The sequence below is a fragment of the Ovis aries genome, chromosome 12 (assembly GCF_016772045.2).
Source record: "Ovis aries strain OAR_USU_Benz2616 breed Rambouillet chromosome 12, ARS-UI_Ramb_v3.0, whole genome shotgun sequence".
Lineage (NCBI taxonomy): Eukaryota > Metazoa > Chordata > Mammalia > Artiodactyla > Bovidae > Ovis > Ovis aries.
In genome coordinates, this window is record NC_056065.1 from 1,762,407 (window position 1) to 1,781,635 (window position 19,229).

At 60.4% G+C, this 19,229-nt stretch overlaps 1 protein-coding gene across 2 annotated transcripts; it reads right to left on the reverse strand.

Annotated features, from left to right (window-relative positions):
• Positions 1-17,943, reverse strand: ETNK2 (ethanolamine kinase 2). 2 transcript variants are annotated; one of them, XM_042256911.1, is made up of 8 exons: positions 17,741-17,943; positions 15,801-16,060; positions 12,851-12,973; positions 7,892-8,034; positions 7,264-7,347; positions 4,657-4,802; positions 3,017-3,090; positions 1-1,454 (listed from the first exon to the last, which is right to left on the reverse strand). In XM_042256911.1, exons 1-8 carry the CDS (start codon positions 17,906-17,908, stop codon positions 1,382-1,384), a joined length of 1,071 nt encoding a protein of 356 aa, XP_042112845.1. In that variant the 5' UTR covers positions 17,909-17,943; the 3' UTR covers positions 1-1,381. The 2 variants fall into 2 exon arrangements, with proteins under 2 accessions (XP_042112845.1, XP_060251980.1); XM_060395997.1 differs by lacking the exon at positions 1-1,454 and adding an exon at positions 1,678-1,984.
• Between the last annotated feature and the right edge of the window lie 1,286 nt (positions 17,944-19,229).

Genomic DNA, 19,229 nt, shown 5'->3' on the forward strand with positions numbered 1-19,229 from the left:
TAGCGGCTCTATACGTGACCATTTTAATGCAGAAAATGATGATCATTTACAAATGAACCATTTTATCGGCCAGAGCCAGGAGGACCCAAAAGGCGGTGAGGAAGGACGTGGTGGCCACTGGGACCTGGGGAAGCAGTTCCCACAGCACCTTCACAGCAGATCCCACCCAAGCCCCTGCACGCTGGGCGAGCCCTGGCCGTCCGTGGCCCCTGCCCTCTGACTCCCACTAGGCATTCCCCAGGGGGAAGACCGTGGGTCAACCTCAGGACAGAAGGCTGTTCCTGGGAAGTGAGGGTCTGGAGGGCAAGGAGGGAGGGGACAGGATGGTGGCTGCCGTGCAGCCGCCACTCTGGGCTGCTGCCCCTCCAGCTGAGGCAGTGTGAAGCCTAGCCAGCCTTCGGGCCCATCCCCTCCCTCTCCTCCTGGCAGGCGGCAGACGGACCGAGCACAGGCCCGGGGCAGAAGGGGCACTGGGGGAAACCACGTGTCCTCAGGATGGGAAGGGCTTATCTGGCTGGATCTGCTTTGGAGAAAGGGAGGGATCTGAGAGGAGGCGGCTGCTCGGGGAGCTATCAAACCTGACTCTAGACGCCTCCCCCAGCATCTATACATCCATTGGTCAGAGTTGGCAGGATACTCTCTGGACCCAGCACCTCCCACCTGGGGCACGCAGGGGTAGACAGGCTGGAGGCTCAGGGCCCTGGAGGTAGAAAGGAGCCCTCCCACCCTACCCCTTCCCCAGGCCAGGAAGGTCAAAGACACGAAGGCAGCCCAGACTCAGGATGGCCAGGATGGCAAGGCTGGGCTTCCCAGGGTGGTTGAGTCCCAGACCAGATTCCAGGATGGCCTGGGATGGGAAGGCTGGGCTTCCCAGGGCAGCCCTGACTCCAGGATGGCTGGGATGGGAAGGCTAGGCTTCCCAGGGTGGTTGAGTCCCAGACCAGATTCCAGGATGGCCTGGGATGGGAAAGCTGGGCTTCCCAGGGCAGCCCAGACTCCAGGATGGCTGGGATGGGAAGGCTGGGCTTCCCAGGGTAGTTGAGGTCTGAGCCCAGACTCAGGATGGACGGGGTGGGGAGACTGGGCCTCCCAGGGTGGCTGCAGTCCCAGCCCTGCCTGGCTTCAGGCACTCCCCGTCACCAAGTCTGGCAAGGTGGAGAGGACCCTCAGAGCTGGGTTCTATCAGCCCCTCCAAACAAAAACGGTCACCATCAAACAAAAACGGTCACCATCATCTCTCAGGGCTGGGGACAGGGGCAGAGTGCTCTTCAGGGACACTCCCGGCCCCTTGCCCAGCCTGTCCAGAGTGCAGACCCCAGAGCAGAGCCGGGCCCTGGAGAGCAGGTCTGGCCAGGCAGATGGGGAGGACTGGGAAGGGTGGTCACTTTGGCATCTCCAGGGCTGACACTTGGGGCTTCACCTTGAAATACTGGTTGAATCGGATCACTGCATACCTGGCAGAACACAAGAAAGGGAACTGGGGGTGAGAAGGGAAGCCAGGTGAGCCCTGTTGGGGGCACTCACACCCTAAGGACAACTCCTCACCAGCTCAGCCCATCTAGGTCTGGACAAACGGACCCCAGCCCACACCGGGGTTTTTTGTTCATTTTGCTTTGGACTTCAACTATAATTGTTTTTTTTCTTAGATCAGACTGGAGCAACTTCTCCCCAAACATGTTTGTTTCTTGATTCTTTATGGTTCAGTGCGGTTAGTATGTCCACCTTGTCGAGCAACAGAGCTCCAGGACTTTCCATCCTGTAAACCTGGACTCTCCCCGACACGGCAAGCGCCAGCCCCCAGCACCCACCGCTCTACTTCCGTCCCTATGGACGTGACTACTCTAGTTGGCCCATCTAAGTGGGATCGCACAGCACTCGTCTTCTTGTGACTGGCTCGTTTCACTTGGCACAATGTTCCTAAGGTTCATCTGTGTGGTATTGTGTGACGTAATTTCCTTCCTCTTCAGAGGCTGAATAACATTCCCTGTGTGTATAGACCACATTTTGCTTATCCATTCACCCATCAATGGACCCTTGGGGTTGCTCTCACCTCTTTGCTGTTGTGAATAATGCTACTATGAACACGGTTCTGCAAATATCTGTTTGAGACCCTGCTTTCACTTCTTCTGAGTATACAGACCCAGCAGTAAGACTGCTGGGTCAGACAGTAATGCCATGTTCACTCTTGGAGGAAGGACCGTATTCTTCCCCACAGAAGTTACACCATTTCACATTCCCAACAGCAGAGCCCAGGGTTCCCATGCCTCCACATCCTCACCAACACGTGTTATTTTCTGTGGGCGTGAGGTGGGGGTGACTGGGGGTTCGCCTTGCGTTTTTCTAATTTTTGTGAACACTTTGAAGCCAGCATTGTGATTCCTTTGCAGCTGAGGGTGGGTAGGGAGGATAAAGACAGAGACTGGACCAGATGGAAGGCAAAATGATCCCTGGTCCTCCGGGGCCACGTCTCACACGGCAGGGCCCCCTGAGTGGTCAGTACTCACTACACTCTCAGTACAGCCCCTGATGGGTCACTAGGGGCCCCTAAAGGAGCACTTGGGTCTGGCCCCATGCACAGAGCACCAGCCACTGAGCGGCCTCGCCAGCCATCCACCCTCTGGACCTCTGTCCCTTCTGCTATCAAATGAGGGTTGCACTCATGATCTTTAGACTAGTTTCCAGCAATTCCCGTCAGCACCAGGCCGTGTGGGGAAGAGCCAGCCAGTGGAGCAGACAGCAGGCTGTAACAGGAGGAGGAAGCAGCTCGGCAGGAGGCGGGGTGAGCGGCTTCCGACCCCTTAGAGAGGGGTCCTGGGCGCGCATGCTCCGCAAGCATCCGGGCAGCAGCGGCCCTCCTCGCCAGGGCTGCCGGGAACCGGCCGGTGAACGGAGCGGAAGCATGCATCCCGGGCGGTCTATTCGGGGTGTCCTTCACCCCCACACCCTGGGCTCAAGGCTCTTCCTCCCCCCCCCACCCCCCTCCCCCAACGACTCCCCGCTTGCTCCCTGCACTCACCTGAGGAAATCAAAGTCGATGGTGGAGAACTGGCTCTGGATGAGGGCCCAGAGTGCCCAGAGGAAGTGAGACGCCTGAAAACAGGTCAGAGAAGACCAGTGTGGTGAGCCCCCAGGATCAGAAGACCAGTGTGGTGAGCCCCAAACCTGGCATGGAGCCTGACAGCTGGGAGGACACGGCCGCCGGGGAAGACACAGAGAGCCAGGTCGCTGGCAGAAGCACATGGGTGGGGGGAGTCTGGGGCCACTGCGTGGCACTTGGGCCTCCACTCACACTAGCAGGAGGCAAGCAAGGTAGGTTCTCCCTGCCCTCAGGCTTAGGCAGACCTTCAGCTTGTTCCCCAGCTTAAGCTGAACCTGAACTCCAGCCCTGGCCTCCTCCCTACCCAGGAAAACCCCTAGGAAGAGAAATCCCAAAGGCAGAGCTCAGGCCTGCTCGCTAGTGGGGGGCTGGCACCCCATCCACAGTGCCCTGGCCACAAGGGCATCAGAGATCGAGTCACGGGAAGGCCTCTACACTGCCCTCTCTCCTATCATGAGGTGGGTGGGCTCAGGAAATAAACACAGACAGGAGCCAGCCCACCGACCAGGCGTCCATCGGCCACCCAGGCCACCCCAGGCGCCAGAGCACTGGGGTCCCTGCTGCCCAGTGACCCAGGCCAGGGCCCGCTCCCACGGATCTCCCTTCCGCCCCGAGTCCCGCCCACTCTGCGGTCGGCTCTGCACTGCCTCCCTTGTCCTGACTTAGATCCATTAGCAAGTAGGAATGGTTACTGAAAATCTAGCCAAAGGAAGGCAAGGGCGAAGAACCTTAAAAAGAATCACTCGGTTGCACAGCAGAAATTAACATAACGTTGTAAATCAACTCTGCTCCAATAAAATAAATATTTTTAAAGAGGAGGAAGACCCTGACAAGAATCACTTTTATACCAATAAGGAAAATAGAATAGGCAATTCAAAATTACATGAGATCAAACTTTTACTTAAGCTCTATAATGCATTGTGACGTTCAGGTCAGCTGATTGGCCTTCTTGCTTATGCGTGACTAACATAAGAAAGACTAGCTAGCAATCCCCTCGGCACATATCAGTGGAGACCTCAGGAAGCATGTACCTTGGGTAAGCAGGGCTCAAAACAACCGACAGCCCAGTATTTCAGAAGAAAGAGCCTGATGGGAAAGGCTGACAGAGCTCTGAGTACGTCAGCGGGGACAGTCAACAAGGAGGACTTTTTAGAACTGACTTTCTCTACTTTTTCCAAAGGCTAAAAAAAAAAAAGCAAAAACAAGGGATGCATTTAACTGTAGCATGAAAGGCTAAGGTCAGACCCTAGAAAGAACTTGTCCACGTGAGACGACTGCTAAAACAGGAAGTGGGGCTCTTCCTTGGCAATAGTTCTCCAGGAAGGAGAGGGAACCTGGACTGGACGGAATGGGAGGAAAGCAGAGAGCAGGGCATCTCAGTATTAAGAAGCCCAAGATGGCTCTTCCCAGACTCCGCCTCAAGGCTGGGACGCCCTGGACCTCAGCCCTGACCCTGGGCCCTGCTTCCTCCGACCACAGGGCCGTGAGGGCACAGGAGCTGGGCGTGAGTCCTCCTCCCGGCTCCTCCCTCCCTGCCCCTTCCAGCCCCCAGCACTCACCAGAGCAAACTTGTTGACTTGCACGTAGAGCCTCTCCACCTCTCTGGGGGCCACAGCCGCCCCTTTCTGGGCCTGCAGGTAGTAGCGCAGCCACTGCAGCTGGGTCTCCCGCGCCGGGTACCGAGAGTAATCGACCTCGTTCACACCTGAAGGGGACGCGGCCGCTCAGAAGCTGCTGGGAGACAGGCCCACCTGGGGGGTCTCCTCCGGCTCAGCAGGTGTTCCCCGATGCCCTCAAAACCTCCATCTCCTTTGCCCTGGGGGGCTGTGCCAAAGAAACCAGCTTCTCTGACCACCAAAAAACTCTAATGTATGGAGAGCCGACCCCCAACCCAGCTGAGGGCACTGCTTTCAGCTGAGCCGGAGCAAAGGACAGACGGAGGCAGATTTGTTGAGAGGCAAGGCACTGTCCTGCAAGTGATGGGGTCCCCCTAAGACAGCACCACTGCAGCCCTGAACCCTACACAAACCACAGCACACAGGAGGCCCTGGGTCAAGGCCGCGGATCAGGAGTCCAGCTGTCTCACATCTGACGCGAGTCTAGCCTCGAGTTAACTGTGAACAAGCCCTTTCTTTTCAGCGGCCTGAATCTCATTTATAAAGCAAAGGAACTGGATGCAATGTATCAGTATCTGAAACACTGCCTCCTTTTTAGGTAACCAGTGTTGAACTGGTTACCTAAAAACACCACCTGGAGTGCTTGGCAAAGATACAGACTGCCAGGCACCCCACACTGCCCAGCTCTCCAGATGATCTGGACACACAGCCATGCTTGAAGCGCTCAGCTAAGCGGCCTCAATGCCTTCCAGCCCTGCCCTTTCTTGAGTCCTCAAGCTGCCAGCCCAATAAACACCAGCCGCATCCCGGGCACGGTGGCAGAGAGGCTGGCTGCAGAGCCGGCACAGGAAGAAGCGGTTTGTCAAAGATGGGACCAGGACTGGGCTACTTTCCCTTGTCTCCTCCCTCTTTTCTCCCTATCGTTCCCAGCTTCCCTGTGTTCCTGGAGAAACACACAGTCTTCTGGGCCCACAAGACTACGGCTGGAAAAGAAGCTGCTGGCACAGAGCTACACTCGAAGGCCCATAGAGAAGACAGTTGTTCAAGGTCACAAAGCCAGTTCGAGTCTGGCTCTTAGCTCCCCTTCCTAGAGGGTCTCCCTGCTCCCAAGAGCCCAGGAGCTGCCTCTCCTCCACTGCCCTCCCCATCCCCCCATCCCAGGTTCCTGGCCTTCATTCTCAACTTGGAAGCAGGATACGATCTTGGCCCCTTGGAGAAAGTCCAGCTGGACTCTGCTCTGTGTGGTGGGTGAGAAGGACTCAAGATGCTTGACAGTTACCCACTTCGGAAAGGCTGGTGGGTTTGGCAACCGAGCAATCACAGGCCCAGTACTCAGCGGTGCCAGCCTCTGCTCCAGGCCACACCCCACGGCTCAGCTGCTCTGCCCAGCCGAGGCCCCGCCACCCTGTGGGTTTCTGGGTGCCACTGGTGGCACCCTGGGGAGTCACACCCTCAGGTACAGAGCTTGACAGCCCTCGTCACCTGGGATTCCAGGAGGGGAAGAGCTGGCCCGGTGGCTGGGGCGTGCCCGAGGCTGGGGCAAGTGCCTTTCCTCTCCGAAGCCACGGGGACTGGTCACATTACCCCAGCTCCCCACACTGCCGACCTGGGGACGTCTCTCCCACCCCAGTGCCCACCTTCAACCACCAGTTGCCTCTTTGGCCCCATCAAATTGTTTATTAAGCCCTCAAGCTGGAAAAACCTGCCCTGCTTCCTCTACACAAGCGATTCCATGGCACACGCCCGCCTCTACGGAAGGGCAGCGTACACCAGGACATACCCCTCATCCAGCCTCTTCCAAGGTGCCCCAGCCTCCCTTGAGCGCTCCCCGGACTGACGCCAGCAGGCTTGGGGCCTAGTGTGTGCCACGCTGGTGTGTGTGTATCAAAGCTATGAAGCAGGCGCTATCTTCTCCATCTTCCAGAGGCAGAGAGAATGTTAGGAACTTGCCCCAAGGGTCATGCAGCTAGTCAGCAACAACGCCAAAAAGCGAACTGGGGGAGGCAAGTGGCAGGGTACACACTTTGAACTAGTCCCACCACAGTTAACCTCATCAGGCCATGGGGCCAATAGCTACTTGCTGCTTGTTCTGTCCTTTCTCTGCCTGCAGGGCCCCCATTTACACGGGCTGCACTGGGCCAAAAGCAGCCCAGGCGGGGGTGATGGCAGTGACATCAATCTACACTGCAGCAGCCGGTGGGCTGCGTCTGCCCAAAGGAAGGCATCTCTTTCTATCTCACCTGTCAAGTTGCGTGTCCTCAGGGATCCCACAGAAAGCATGTTTTCCGAATGTGTACCAAAGTGGCACACGGGCTAGCAGGGGCTCGCTCTATGTATATGGACCCACCCACTCCCCACCCCACCTTGAGACCTGGGGCCTCCTCAAGCAGGCTGTGCCTGCCCCTCCGCTGAGCTGTGATATCTTGAGGACAGGCGTGTCCAGCCTCCCTTGCCCATACACCGAACCCCCTCCCCCAGATCCCCTGGACCTGGCCCCCCATCTTAAGGAGGGTGTCTTGGGCATAGGCTGGAAAGTAACGCCCTTCTCACCTGCAAACTCATTGAAATGGTTGCCAATGTCAAAAGCTTGGTAGTTGTAGCCAGCATATTCATAGTCGATGAACCGTACATGACCTGTGAGGTAGAGGAGAGGCAGGGAGGGTTGGCCCCAGAGCTGGACACAGGGCTTAGTCAGGCTCTTACGGACTCAGGAGTGCCCCCGCCGATGCTCACGGGCTCTGCAGCAACCCAGCCTAACTCAGCATCTCAGTGGCCATCTTCTAAGCTGCTTCCTTCCGTCTGTCCTTTTGCCCAGCTCCAGCTCCCCCTCTCGCCCAGCTGGGCCCTCAGCCGAGGACCAGAAAATAAGGCTAAGGCCTCTGTGGGGGTGAAGCTGTTGTCAGGAACTCAGGGAGGTCGCTCTCCGTGAAGGCTCAGGGCAGCCAGGATCATCCTCACTGTCGGGGAGAACAGCTCCACAAGCCGTAATTTTGAGTTCTTTCGTGGTAAAGTTTTCTAACCCGGAATTTGTTTCTTTCTCACTTCTCTCCTACAGATCAACTTGAGACCTACAGCAGACGGTCTCCCCTTGCTTGCCCAGCACCCGCCTGAGGAGCGACACCCCAAGCTGCTGATGGGGCCGCCGGAGCCCTGCCGCCCCTGGGCCGGGACGCGGTACCTTTGCTGCTGTCGTAGATGATGTTTTTGCAGAGCAGGTCGTTGTGACAAAACACCACCGGGGAGTCCAGCTGAGGCAGGTGCTCCTTCAGCCAGGCCAGCTCCCGTTCCAGCACGCCAACCTCAGGGACGTCCGCGGACAGGCTGCGCAGCGGCAAGAAAGGCGGCCGGTGAGGGGCCGAGAGCGCGCGGGCTCAGCCTCAGGTGCCCCGGGCCCGGCCCCGCGTCTCACTGCACAGGGACCCTGGACAAGCGGTCGGCCTTTCAAGCCCTCACTTTAGTCGTGCGTAAAAGGGCACTAATGCTTTCCTGTCCTTCTGACTTCCTGTGGTTACTCTGAGAAGCTGTTTAACACATGGGCACGGAAGCACTTTGCGAAGCATGCAAGTCCCTGACTGGACAGAGTCCTGCTTCTTCATGAAAGGCAGCAAAAGATAGGGCAGAGGCTCAGGAGGTGTCAGGGAGGAGAGAAATGAACGTCCAAACCCAGTTATCCCAGAAAGGAGAAGGGCAGCAGGGGAGGGATGCAAACAGACCTCCTCAGAACAGTTCCGAGGGGGAGATGTAGCTCTCTTAAAGAAGAGCCCGGAACTCCTCCCGTCGGCGAGGGATGGAGCCCTCGAGGTGGCTGGAGCCCCGGGGCCCTCTTGAGCAGGCAGAGGGACGTCCGGGTGAGTCTCCCTCCTGCCCTGGCAGCTGCTGACATGGTTGGAAAGGACCCGAGACCATTCTGACTAGCTTCCCACTGAACAGAGACCACTCGGGTCCACACAAGAAAGCCAAAAAAATATGCTTCTTAGCCCCATGTCTACAAGACCAAGGGAATACTAGGGCCTTTCAATAGAAAAACACTTCTCTTGTGCCTCAGTAACTCACCTCCTCCCGCTTGAACTGTGGGTGTGTGACCCTGCCCCGGCCCCCTGCGTGTGCGAGGGCAAGTCCAGAGCAGGAGTGAAGATGCGTATCTGTGGATGCACGACCCACCTGTCCCTCAGCCCACCCGACCCTGGGGCCCAGGGGAAGCACTTCCGCTAAAGGCACATGGCGATGAATGAATGAGCAGGTCAGTCAGCGATGCTCTCAGAGGCCATGGGGAAGCTGATGTGGGTGTTCTCTGCACCAATGCCCTGAACTTTGGTCCTGCGAAGCACACAGGTCTGTGTACACTGCAAAACCAAATAGTTAGTGGAGCCTTTAAACACCTAGCCTCCTCCCCTCCACCCACTGGTGGTTCTGGGGTTTTATCTCCATTCATGTGACTCCTATTTGGTTTCTTGTCCAGGGCAGCGGGGATACGTGCAGGAGGCTGAGAATGAGACGTGTCCTCGTTGATTCTGCCACAGGATGCCCCACTGGCCCTCACCCAGCCCAGAAGCCAGTTGCAGGGCAGAGTATTCAGTGGCTGAGGCACCTTCACACGGCCCTGTAACGGGACAAGCAGGAGGCTCCCCCCAGGCTTTGAGAGGGTCAGAGCGAAAGAGCATCTGAGGCCTCCAGTCCAGCTCCAGGGGGAAACGGAGGTTCAAGGCAGAGGCTTCCTCCCACCTCCAGAGTCTTACACATCTGGACACTCTACTCCCTCACGTAAGGACAGCAGTCCTTGGCGTGTCCAAGAATCCAAACCCAAGCCGAGCCTCTGCCCTGGCGGGGTGTCAGCGGCCCTCAGGCTCTGCACCGCCCACTCGAGTCTGCGGGTCTGTTAGGGGCCGGGTTGGGGGGCCGCCCCTCACTCTCTCAGGAACGTCTCTGTGTCGACAGGTCTGTGCAAGGTGCATTTCAATCTTGGCTTTCCTTAGAGGCTCCCTTTTCTTTCCCGATTCCTTCCCGCCTCCCGCCTTGAACTGACCATCCAAAGATAAGAATTAGGTGTGCCCAGGTCTTAGCCTGGGAAACCTGTCTCTGCCATCCAAGATGTCTGCCACCCAGGCCCTGACCCCTGTCTGACGCTTCCACTCGCCACCCCAAGGCCATGCTGCTCGATATACTGTGGGAGCAACCCAGACCTTCCCCCTCTGTGGGCTGCCATGCTTCCCTCCGCTGAGCTCCGGAAAGATCGCCAGCTTCGCTGCCTTCAGCCCTGACGTCTCTCAAGGCTGAGCGGATGGCAGAGCAGTACTGCCATGTCACAGAAATTCCCACACCCTGAGCACACAGCTCCTCCGACTCCTCTGTCCCTCAGAGGCAGTGGGAGGGGGTGACGGGTTGGGGGTCCCCTCAGGGAAACCTGGCCATGTCCATCCAGCTCTCAGATCCAGGTGCGCTTGTGGGGGCGGGGCACTGTCTCCCTGGAGAAAGGACTTTCTAAGTGTTCACACGTACGTGCCAGTCAACCCGTGTGCACCGTCTCCTGATGCCCCCCGAGCAGTGATCAGCCCCTGCGCCCGCCATGCTGGGCCCCTCCAGGCCCCCACCCAGCACCAGACCACCATGCCCATCCCGCCAGGCCTGCCTCATCCCCCGTCCTCCATCTCCCCGGGAAGCTGCCCTGGCAATGTTCCTCGGAAGGCGGCTCCCTGATCCCCCACCCAGATCACCCGGGGAGCCTGTCAACGTGCAGATTCCCAGGGTCTCATGTAAGACCTCCCAATCGACCTCCAGGGTTAGGCTCGGAATCTACATGTTGCAAGAACCCAGGGGGAACCTCATGCTCCAGCTTAGGGACCCTAGGCTTAGATGTTGCCCATCAGATTATAACACTCCCCCAACTGGCCTCCCTGCCTCAAAGCCCCCCACTCCTATCCACGTCTGCCCTTTACAATGAGTTCCTTACAAGGTGAAGGTGTCTAACACCTTCACGGTGACTCTCCACTGCCTGCTAAATTAATCTGGGCTCCTTTACCCGCCATGAAGGCCCCTCACAATCTAGCTCCAACTCCCCTCTGTAGTCTGGTCTCCCCCAGTCCCTCCTAAGACTGGCTCCCGCCACCTCATCCACTCATCACCCATAAACAAGCCTCTTCTCCAGCCGGAGGCCTTCCTTCTCATGTTTGCCATCTGCCTCTGCCAAGAGGAGGTTCCCTGGTGCCCCCTCTCACGCATACCCTCTCACGCATACCCTCTCCTGCTCACATACCCTGCACAGGCGGGTCCTATCTACATGGATGATTTCTAAGCTCCTTGAGGGCAGGGCCACTTCACCCTCAAGTATTATTATTGTTCTAAAGCCCAATCAGTGTTTGTGAGATGAACCCGAAGTCAGGGTTATTAGGCAACAACGGGAACGCAAGTGCTTCGTCTCATCCAAGTGACTGTTCATCGCTGTAGCCTATGGCAGGTTAGACAGCCTATGGCAGGACCCATCCCCTCAAGAGGCTCAACTTAAGCAGCTTGATTTGCCCAAGGTCAAAGGTGTGATGAGAGATAAGGAAGTCGGCCAGCTCTTCTTCAAAGAGCACGCCCCTCTCAACAAGGTCACCCTCTTAGGATTACACAGCGACAGTACAGTCAAAAGAAGCTGCAGGAACAAGAGTCGTGCCTGAGCACCGAGCCTGGGCTCCAGTCCTTGAGCCGCCACTGATCAGGTGGGCAAGCCCATCTCTCCTCTGGGCCTCGGTTTTCCCATCTGTCGAGTGAAAGTGGGAGGCTGGCTGATCAGAGGGTCTGGCTCTCTGTGTGCTGCTTAAGTCCTAGAACAAGTCCTAGGCCCCTCCTAGAGGGAAGGCAGTCCTTGTCCCAGAGACACTGACATGGAAGGTCTGAACACAGGCCGTCCGCGACAAACAGTTCCCACGTGGTGCTTAAAGGGCAGTGAGAGGGAGGATCCCGATAAAGTCGTGAGTGTGTGTGTGACAGAGACGCATCCTCGGGGTGGTTACTTACTGTCCTATCTTAGAAGGGACAAGATGCCCTTCCATCAGACCTCTTCTGTACCCTGCCCCTATGAACATTTGGAAAAGAGTGATGCTCAACCCCAGTGGGGAACATGGAGAGATCGGAGACGCACTATGGTCTTTTGTGGGGGCAGGGATGCTGCTGCTGCTAAGTGGCTTCAGTCCTGTCCAACCCTGTGCAACCCCAAAGACGGCAGCCCACCAGGCTCCCCTGTCCCTGGGATTCTCCAGGCAAGAACACTGGAGTGGGTTGCCATTTCCTTCTCCAATGCATGAAAGGGAAAAGGGAAAGTGAAGTCGCTCAGTCATGTCCGACTTCTAATGACCCCATGGACTGCAGCCCACCAGGCTCCTCCATCCATGGGATTTTCCAGGCAAGAGGACTGGAGTGGGGTGCCATTGCCTTTTCCGGGGGAAGGGATGACTTCAGTCTTTTCTGCACCCTGTTCTCAGCAGTCAAGGGTAGGCTGGGGAATCAGGGATCTGAAGGCTAGAAGGATCTCTGCTTGCTGGCCAGAGAGCATAAGGAAAGGTCCAGGGTCCATCTTACCCAGGAAAAGGCAATGTCAGGAGGGGCAGAGCGTGCCCTCCCTGGGAAGAGCAGTGAGGCAGCAACAGCTGTCAGTTTGAACTAGGTGGGGGACCGGGGTCCTGGAGCCGTGTGGGGGCAAGAGGCATCCGGGCAAGTAGCAGGAATCTTGACATCCCAAGGGCTTGTCAGCTGGTGAGCTGAGCCCCACACTGTTCTCTCAAGAGGGCCAGGCCATCGCTTCTCAGGGCTCGGAGCCAGCTCAGGGAAAAAGGGCCCTACAGAAAGAAGAGCCCTGCCTCAGACTAGCCCTGGGACCCCAGGAAAAGCCTCGTCTCTGAGCTCAGTATCCTTCAAGTGAAACGGGGAAATGTCCTCACCCCTAGTACCTGCCATAACCAAAAACTGAAGAAGAAATAAGCTCATAAGGACAAAACTGCGGGAACAAGTTCCTGAGATTTCACGCACTGGCCGCACTCTTCGTGGAGAGAGGCCCGAGAATCGGGACTGAAGCTAAACCTTCTGTCGGGCAGGCTGGGCTGGGGGCCACGCTAAGGCGGCAGCAACAGCGGATGCCTCGGGCTCTCTGAGATCCTCGTACCTGGGGTTGATCTCGTTCTTCACGAGGGCGAAGTAACTGTGTATCTTGTGCCAGAGGGTGGGCTTAGGCAGGCTGCCGTTGGCATGGATGGTGTGAATCTTGGCCATTTCTAAGGCGATCAGCCTGCAGCAGAAAACAGGGAGAGCAGAGTCTGAGAGTGGGGCCAGTGGGGGACTGTCACAAGTCAGAAGCTCTCGGTCCTGCAGCAGGAAGGTCTCGGGACCTTCAGGACGTGAAAATGATAAGGCCTTCAGCCCAGCAGCTCCCCTTCCCGAACAGAGCTGGGACAGCATCAGGAAGCGAAAGGGCAAAGCAGTGGGCTGTTGCCACAGGTCAAGGACCTTGCCCCACCACAAGGTTGAGTAACCACAGCAAACCCCGAGGACAGAGGGCTCACCTGGGCATGGGGGCGGAACCCCTCCCACCGCCCCGCCCCACGCATCGGCACTCAGACCCCTGTATCAGAGTGAGGTAGACGCCCGGCCCCCAGGAATCAGGGGTGGTGACGCCAGGTAGAGGAGCAATGCGCATCTCTTATCAGCCGGGCCAAGGTGGGAAAGGGAGGCAGGCTGGCCCTGGGCAGCCCTACTTCTGCAGCAAGGAGGCGATGCTGGCGGCTGGGTGCCAAGGACGCAAAACAAACCAGCGTTCTATTTTCAAGTTCTCCCGTGGACATTATCCAAGGTCCCAGGAGGGAAGCAGGGGGTGGTGGGACGGGAGAAAGCAGAGCTGAGGAGGTTGCTGGGAGAGGGCGGGAGTGGACAGAGGACGGGGCGCTCAGAGAGGGAAGGCCCTGATAAGGAGCCCAGCGTCCGAGGCCCGCGCCCCCGCAGGCTCCCCCACCCCCTGCCAGCTCCCCCTCCTGCAGCCCCACCCCCACCCAGCTGCGAGCCTCCAACATTCAAGCTTCCTTCGCCCCTGCCTGCTGCTCAAATAATAATCACTGGGAAAGACAACAAGGGCATTGGCTGTTTGAAACCTTGTTACTAACTTGTTCTAGGGACAACCCCTCCACTCGCCAGGTCCTGGCAAGGAGCAGCCATCACCCACCAGGAGAGCCGGGCAGGCTAGGGGCTCCCCCAGAAGCCCCCGAGGCTCTCACCTTTAAAGGGTGGAGGGGCAGGAGGCGTGGTAGCAACCAAGTGGGTGAGTGAGGTAGCCTGGCCTCTCAGGGGCGAGAGGCCCTAGAACAGGAGTGAGCCGCCAGAGCTTGGGCGAGGCGGGGACACAGACCTGGAACCCCGGGCTCCCCTACTCCAGGGAAGATTCCTAAGCAAAGAGCCTAAACAGAGCGTTTCCTTGAATAACAACAGGGTTGTTGTCTGGAATAGCAACGACAGTAACCTCAACACAGCATTTTTATGCTGCAGGAGAGGTTGGGAGGTGAGGTTCAGGGACACCCGGGGAAGTAGCTCCTGCGCGTCCCCCCTGCCTTTCCCCCAGAGATCCACCTTCACCAGAAGGACAATGGTCCGTCCTGGGAATCATCGAGGAAGCACCTGCTTCCTGTCTCTGTCCCAAGTTCTGACTCTCCCCTAAGTGTAAAGTTCTTATCAAACCTAGACCCATCTGCAATATTCCTGACAGTGCTAACTGTTTCCACGGGAGGATGCCGGGCAGTATCCGTGGGAGAACAGGGGTGCGGAGGATCTGCGAGCTTCTTGACACAAGGCTGAGGGGGAGCTGGGGGGGACTATGGGAGGAGTCAGGATGGGGTCTGCCCCGCCTCAACCCACTCTGACCTCACGTCTCCAGCTGGGTGCCTATGGGCCTGTCACCTGCAGCCTGAGAAGACCCTCTCACAGGGGTGCACGCTCCATCCTTACCCCCACCCCCGCCACACACCACTGCACGTGAATATCCTGGGGCCAACTAGCCCGAAAGGCAGGGCTCTCAGAGTCCCTTCTTCCAGGTCCCCAGAGGGCCTCCTAGGGCTTTGCTGCAGATGGGGCAGGGGCACTAACTAACTCGGGGTTAGCTGGGCGACCTCAGCTGACGGAGCAAAGATGCTTCTTGGTCTACTCCCCAAGTGGGCTTTCCTGTTTCCCCTCGAGAGCTGAAAAGCTTCTTCCCCTTAGGTGGGACAGGACAGACCCCACGGCTCTCAGGCAGACCCCTGTGCTGCTGTCGGGGGTGTCTGGGGTAAATTTCAGCCTGCCTCAAGCCTCCCTGCGGTCTGAGTGCCCTGCCCGTGGGCGTGGCAAGAAGGAGAATCCTGCCCGACCTCCCTGCCCAGCATGGTAAGAAGAGAGCATCAGAGGGCTCTTCTTTTGTTCTCCCCCTTCCAGACCCCCAACAGAGGCATCCACAGGGTAAGTCTAGTTCCTGGGCCCTACACATCCAGGCATTGAATAGGAGGTGGTCCCTAAGGGGTGTAGGTCCTTAGGAGTCTCTGGAAGGAAGCCTCCGCAGTCTCCCAACCTGGGCTCCCACCCTGCCAGGAAGAACAGAAAGAGCTCATATGGGAGAGGGCTGGCACCTTCTGGGCAGGGACAGCCATGCTCAGCGCGGGTAAGGCCCATTCTCCAGGAGTCCCTGGGCTCTTGGCAGGAGAGGGTAAGCAGGAAACCTTGAGCGCTCTGGAGATTTGGCTCAGATTTCACTTCCAAGGCTACGAGATGTTTCCAGGTCAGCTGTGGGGTGGGCAGAGGACTGAGGCATGGACCAGGAAGCAGATCCCCTTTGGTTTCATGTTCAGCAAAATTCTCACTTGCCTCCCCAAGAACACACCCTTTTAGCTGACCTCACTAAACATCGAGACAAAACGACAGCTGCTCTCCACAGAGCAAGGCATATAAGTACACACACACGTTTCATGCAATTTCAAGCAGTTCATAGATCCTAAGACTCTTTCACGGACTCCGCTCCACCAGAGAAGCTGGCCAATGACTTGAAAGCCTAAGGCCTGTGGAATCCTGGAGATGAACAGTACCCCGGGTGCCCTCCTCACCTGAAGAGCCGGGGCTCACGGATGTGCTCTGGCCCCAGGGCCACGCCCCTCATGTACTCATAGCACAGACCATTCTGGAAGGTGCAGTAGAGTTTCGGGGCACAGCCGTGAGCCCGCAGCAGCTGGAAGTTCCGGACCTCGCTCTCGCGGTCCACCAGCAGCTCCGTCCGCTCCCCGTAGACTCGGACCAGCACACAGTCCCGCATGTCCTCCTCCACGTAGCAGGCCACCAGCTTGTTGGTGATGCCGTCAGTGAAGCGCTGGCACAGGGGAGAGGGCAGTGCAGGGGCATGTGGGGCAGGCCAGGCGCCCCGTGCTGCCCCAGCTCCAGCACGCGCTGCTGGTTTGAATGCTGAGCGTAATCACACAGCACCTGCATTCTTTAGCCCTCTCATTTAGTGAAGAGCTCAGCACTGTTCCTAACCCTCCACCCTTTCCCAACGCTTGAGACAGACCAGAGAGTTCAAGAAAGAAACAAGAGCTTGGGCTCAGCCCAGACACACTTTTCCTGGGTCTGCCTCTGGTGAATGGGATTTGGCTGCTGAAGAATTTTCACACCACTTGGTGGGTAGAAGCCTGCCCCATCCCCCACCCCCAGGTCCCATCAGGCCCTAAAGGAAACCTCTATGGGCCAGAGTGCCACAGAGGGGGCAGGGAGTGGCCTAGGACGGGGGCAGCCTGACCTAACTCACCTCTCATCTCTCTGCCTGCCAGACCGAGGGCCCCTTGCCATCCCTCTTGCCCCACCCAGCGGCAGCGTTACAGGAGGGTACTGAGATTGGCACCCACCCCAGGGCCAGGTGGCCACAGCTCCTTGTGGCCAGAAGAGACAGAAGGTCCTGGGCTGGGAGAGCAGGTTCTCTGAGCAGGGTGACAAGGGGGAGTGAACCACGGAGTTTATGGGGTACAGAGTGAGAGGGCTGGAAGGGGCCTCAGGGGACATCTGAAGCAAGAAAAGGTGCGGGAGCTGAGGCGCAGAGAGTGGAGGGACTGGAAAGCAGCATGTTAGGCCGGAGCTGGAACTAACCTCAGGCCTGCCTGATGGCCTGACAGTTTTACAGCAAGGCGGGTTTTTGCTGTGGAAAGGTTACCCCTCCCCCTCTCCGAAAGGGTCTGTAAGCCTTCTCAGGCCCTGAAGCCCCCTCTCCCCGCCAGCAGCCCCACCAGCGCAGAGCCCCTGCCGCTCCAGCACGAGCCGCAGGTGCCCACTCAAGGCAGCAGCCCCCACAGGCAGCTCCCGGAGGGGCTGGGGCAGCTGAGGACCCTCTACCGAGGTCTGCTGGGGAGTCAGCCTGGGGCTGCTCAGGGAGAGACTCTGCCCGCGTCTGTGTCCCTACGCCTGTGCCCAGCGGAGCGGGGAGGTGCCCTGTGTAGGGGGTGTTGAGCCAGAGCTCAAGGCAGTAGAGAGGCTTTCCACCGGGCGCGGGGCTGGGGGCTAGCTCGAGTTCCACAGGGTGGCTCCCGGGACCAGCAGGAGCAGCTCAGAGCCCGGAGACTTCGCTTCCACTCTGGGCTGCAGCAGGGACACTGATGTGAGACGTGAGAGCGTGGGGGGCGCCCTTAAAAGTTCCTGCCTCCGCAGCTTTCAGAGCCGGGTGGGCACCGGCTTCTGGGCAGCGGGGGACACGCGCGCACAGCGTCCGGGGGTGGGGCCCGCACGCGCGGCACGCTGACAGTGGGCAGGTGGCCCTCCGGCGCGCCCGGGCCCCAGAGGAGGGGCGCGTGTGCAGGCAGGGCCGAGAGAGCGGGGAGCCTGGCTGTGCTCAGGGACCGAGACAGAGAAAGAAGGACCCAGGCACGTCGCCGGAGCAACGCCTCGCGTGCAGCAGCGGCGCGCACCTCTGAGACCCACACCCGGAGGGATGCCCGGCCAGACGCGCGCGCAGCCCAGCTGCAGCCCCTCGGGGCCGCGTCCCCGGCCGCCCGCCTGTTCGGCTTACCTTGGTCCGGACTCGTTCGGGCTTCCAGCGCGGCCGCAGCTCCCGGATGAGGCGCAGGGCGCCCGGGAGGATGTCGTCCTGGTCCACCGAAATGCCGAAACACGGGACGGCGGCGGCTCTCGGGGGCCCCGGGGGCGCCCCGCGGCCCGCGCCGGCCGCCGCCTCCATGCCCCATGCGCGCCGCGGGGGTGGCCCCGGCCCTCAGGTAGGAGGGCGGGCCGGGCAGCCCGGCCACGGCCGGCCCCTGCAGCCCCGCCCCCGGAGCGCCGCGCGGACGGGGGCGCGGCGGGGGCGGGGCCGGGGCGCGGCGGGGGCGGGGCCGGAGCGCCGTGCGGGGGCGGGGGCGCGGCGAGGGGCGGGGCCGGGGTGCGGCGGGGGCGGGGCCGGAGCGCCGCGCGGGGGCGGGGGCGCGGCGAGGGGCGGGGCCGGGGTGCGGCGGGGGCGGGGCCGGAGCGCCGTGCGGGGGCGGGGGGCGCGGCGGGGCGGGGCCGGGGTGCGGCGGGGGCGGGGCCGGAGCGCCGCGCGGGGGCGGGGGCGCGGCGAGGGGCGGGGCCGGGGTGCGGCGCGGGGGCGGGGGCGCGGCGGGGGCGGGGGCGCGGCGGGGGCGGGGGCGCGGCGGGGGCGCGGCGGGGGCGGGGCCGGGGCGCGGCGGGGGCGGGGCCGGGGCGCGGCGGGGGCGGGGCCGGAGCGCCGTGCGGGGGCGGGGGCGCGGCGCGGGGGCGGGGCCGGAGCGCGGCGCGGGGGCGGGGGCGCGGCGCGGGGGCGGGGCCGGAGCGCGGCGCGGGCGGGGCGCGGCGGGGATGGAGCGCGGCGCGGGGGCGGGGGCGGGGGCGGGGGCGCGGCGGGGGCGCGGCGCGGGCGGGGGTGGGGCCGGGCGCCTTCGGCCGCGACGTCACGGGCCGCCGGCCGGGGCGGCACCGCCTCCTGCAGCCTCGGCGGCCCGCGCGCGGGGCTTCCCGCGCGAGCCGGGAAGCTTGGCCGGGGCGCGGCGGGGACCAGGCCGCGGATGGGGCAGCCCCGGTTCGCTCCCCGACTTTCGAGGCCGCGAGGGGCCTCCTCCCTCCCGCCCCACCGGAGGCTGCGCCCCCGGATAACCGGGGCGGGGCCCGGGGAAAGCGCCCCGCGCGCCCCGAGTCCGCCCGGAGGTGTGGAGGTTCCGCCGCCCCCAGGTGGTTAGCTTGGGCGGCACCACCTGAGCCCCCAGTCCCTGGACTCCTGCAAGAGGCTCCGCGGGAGTAGGCCTTTTGGGATGGCGAGGGGACTGGGGAGATGCATTTTGTTGGCGGCCGTGCCCTTGGGGACCTCAGTCACCAGCCGACTTGGGAGAGCGCTCGCGGCGCCACCCAGGAAAGTGCCTGTTTCCCCAGGTGGCCCCTTCCACCTCTTCAGGAATCTCCCAACCGCAAGGCCCCTGTCCTCATCGCTGCCCAGAATCCCGCTCTGCCCCAAAGAACTTCTGGGCTGATGAGTGTTCTGTTTTTGTGTTGTC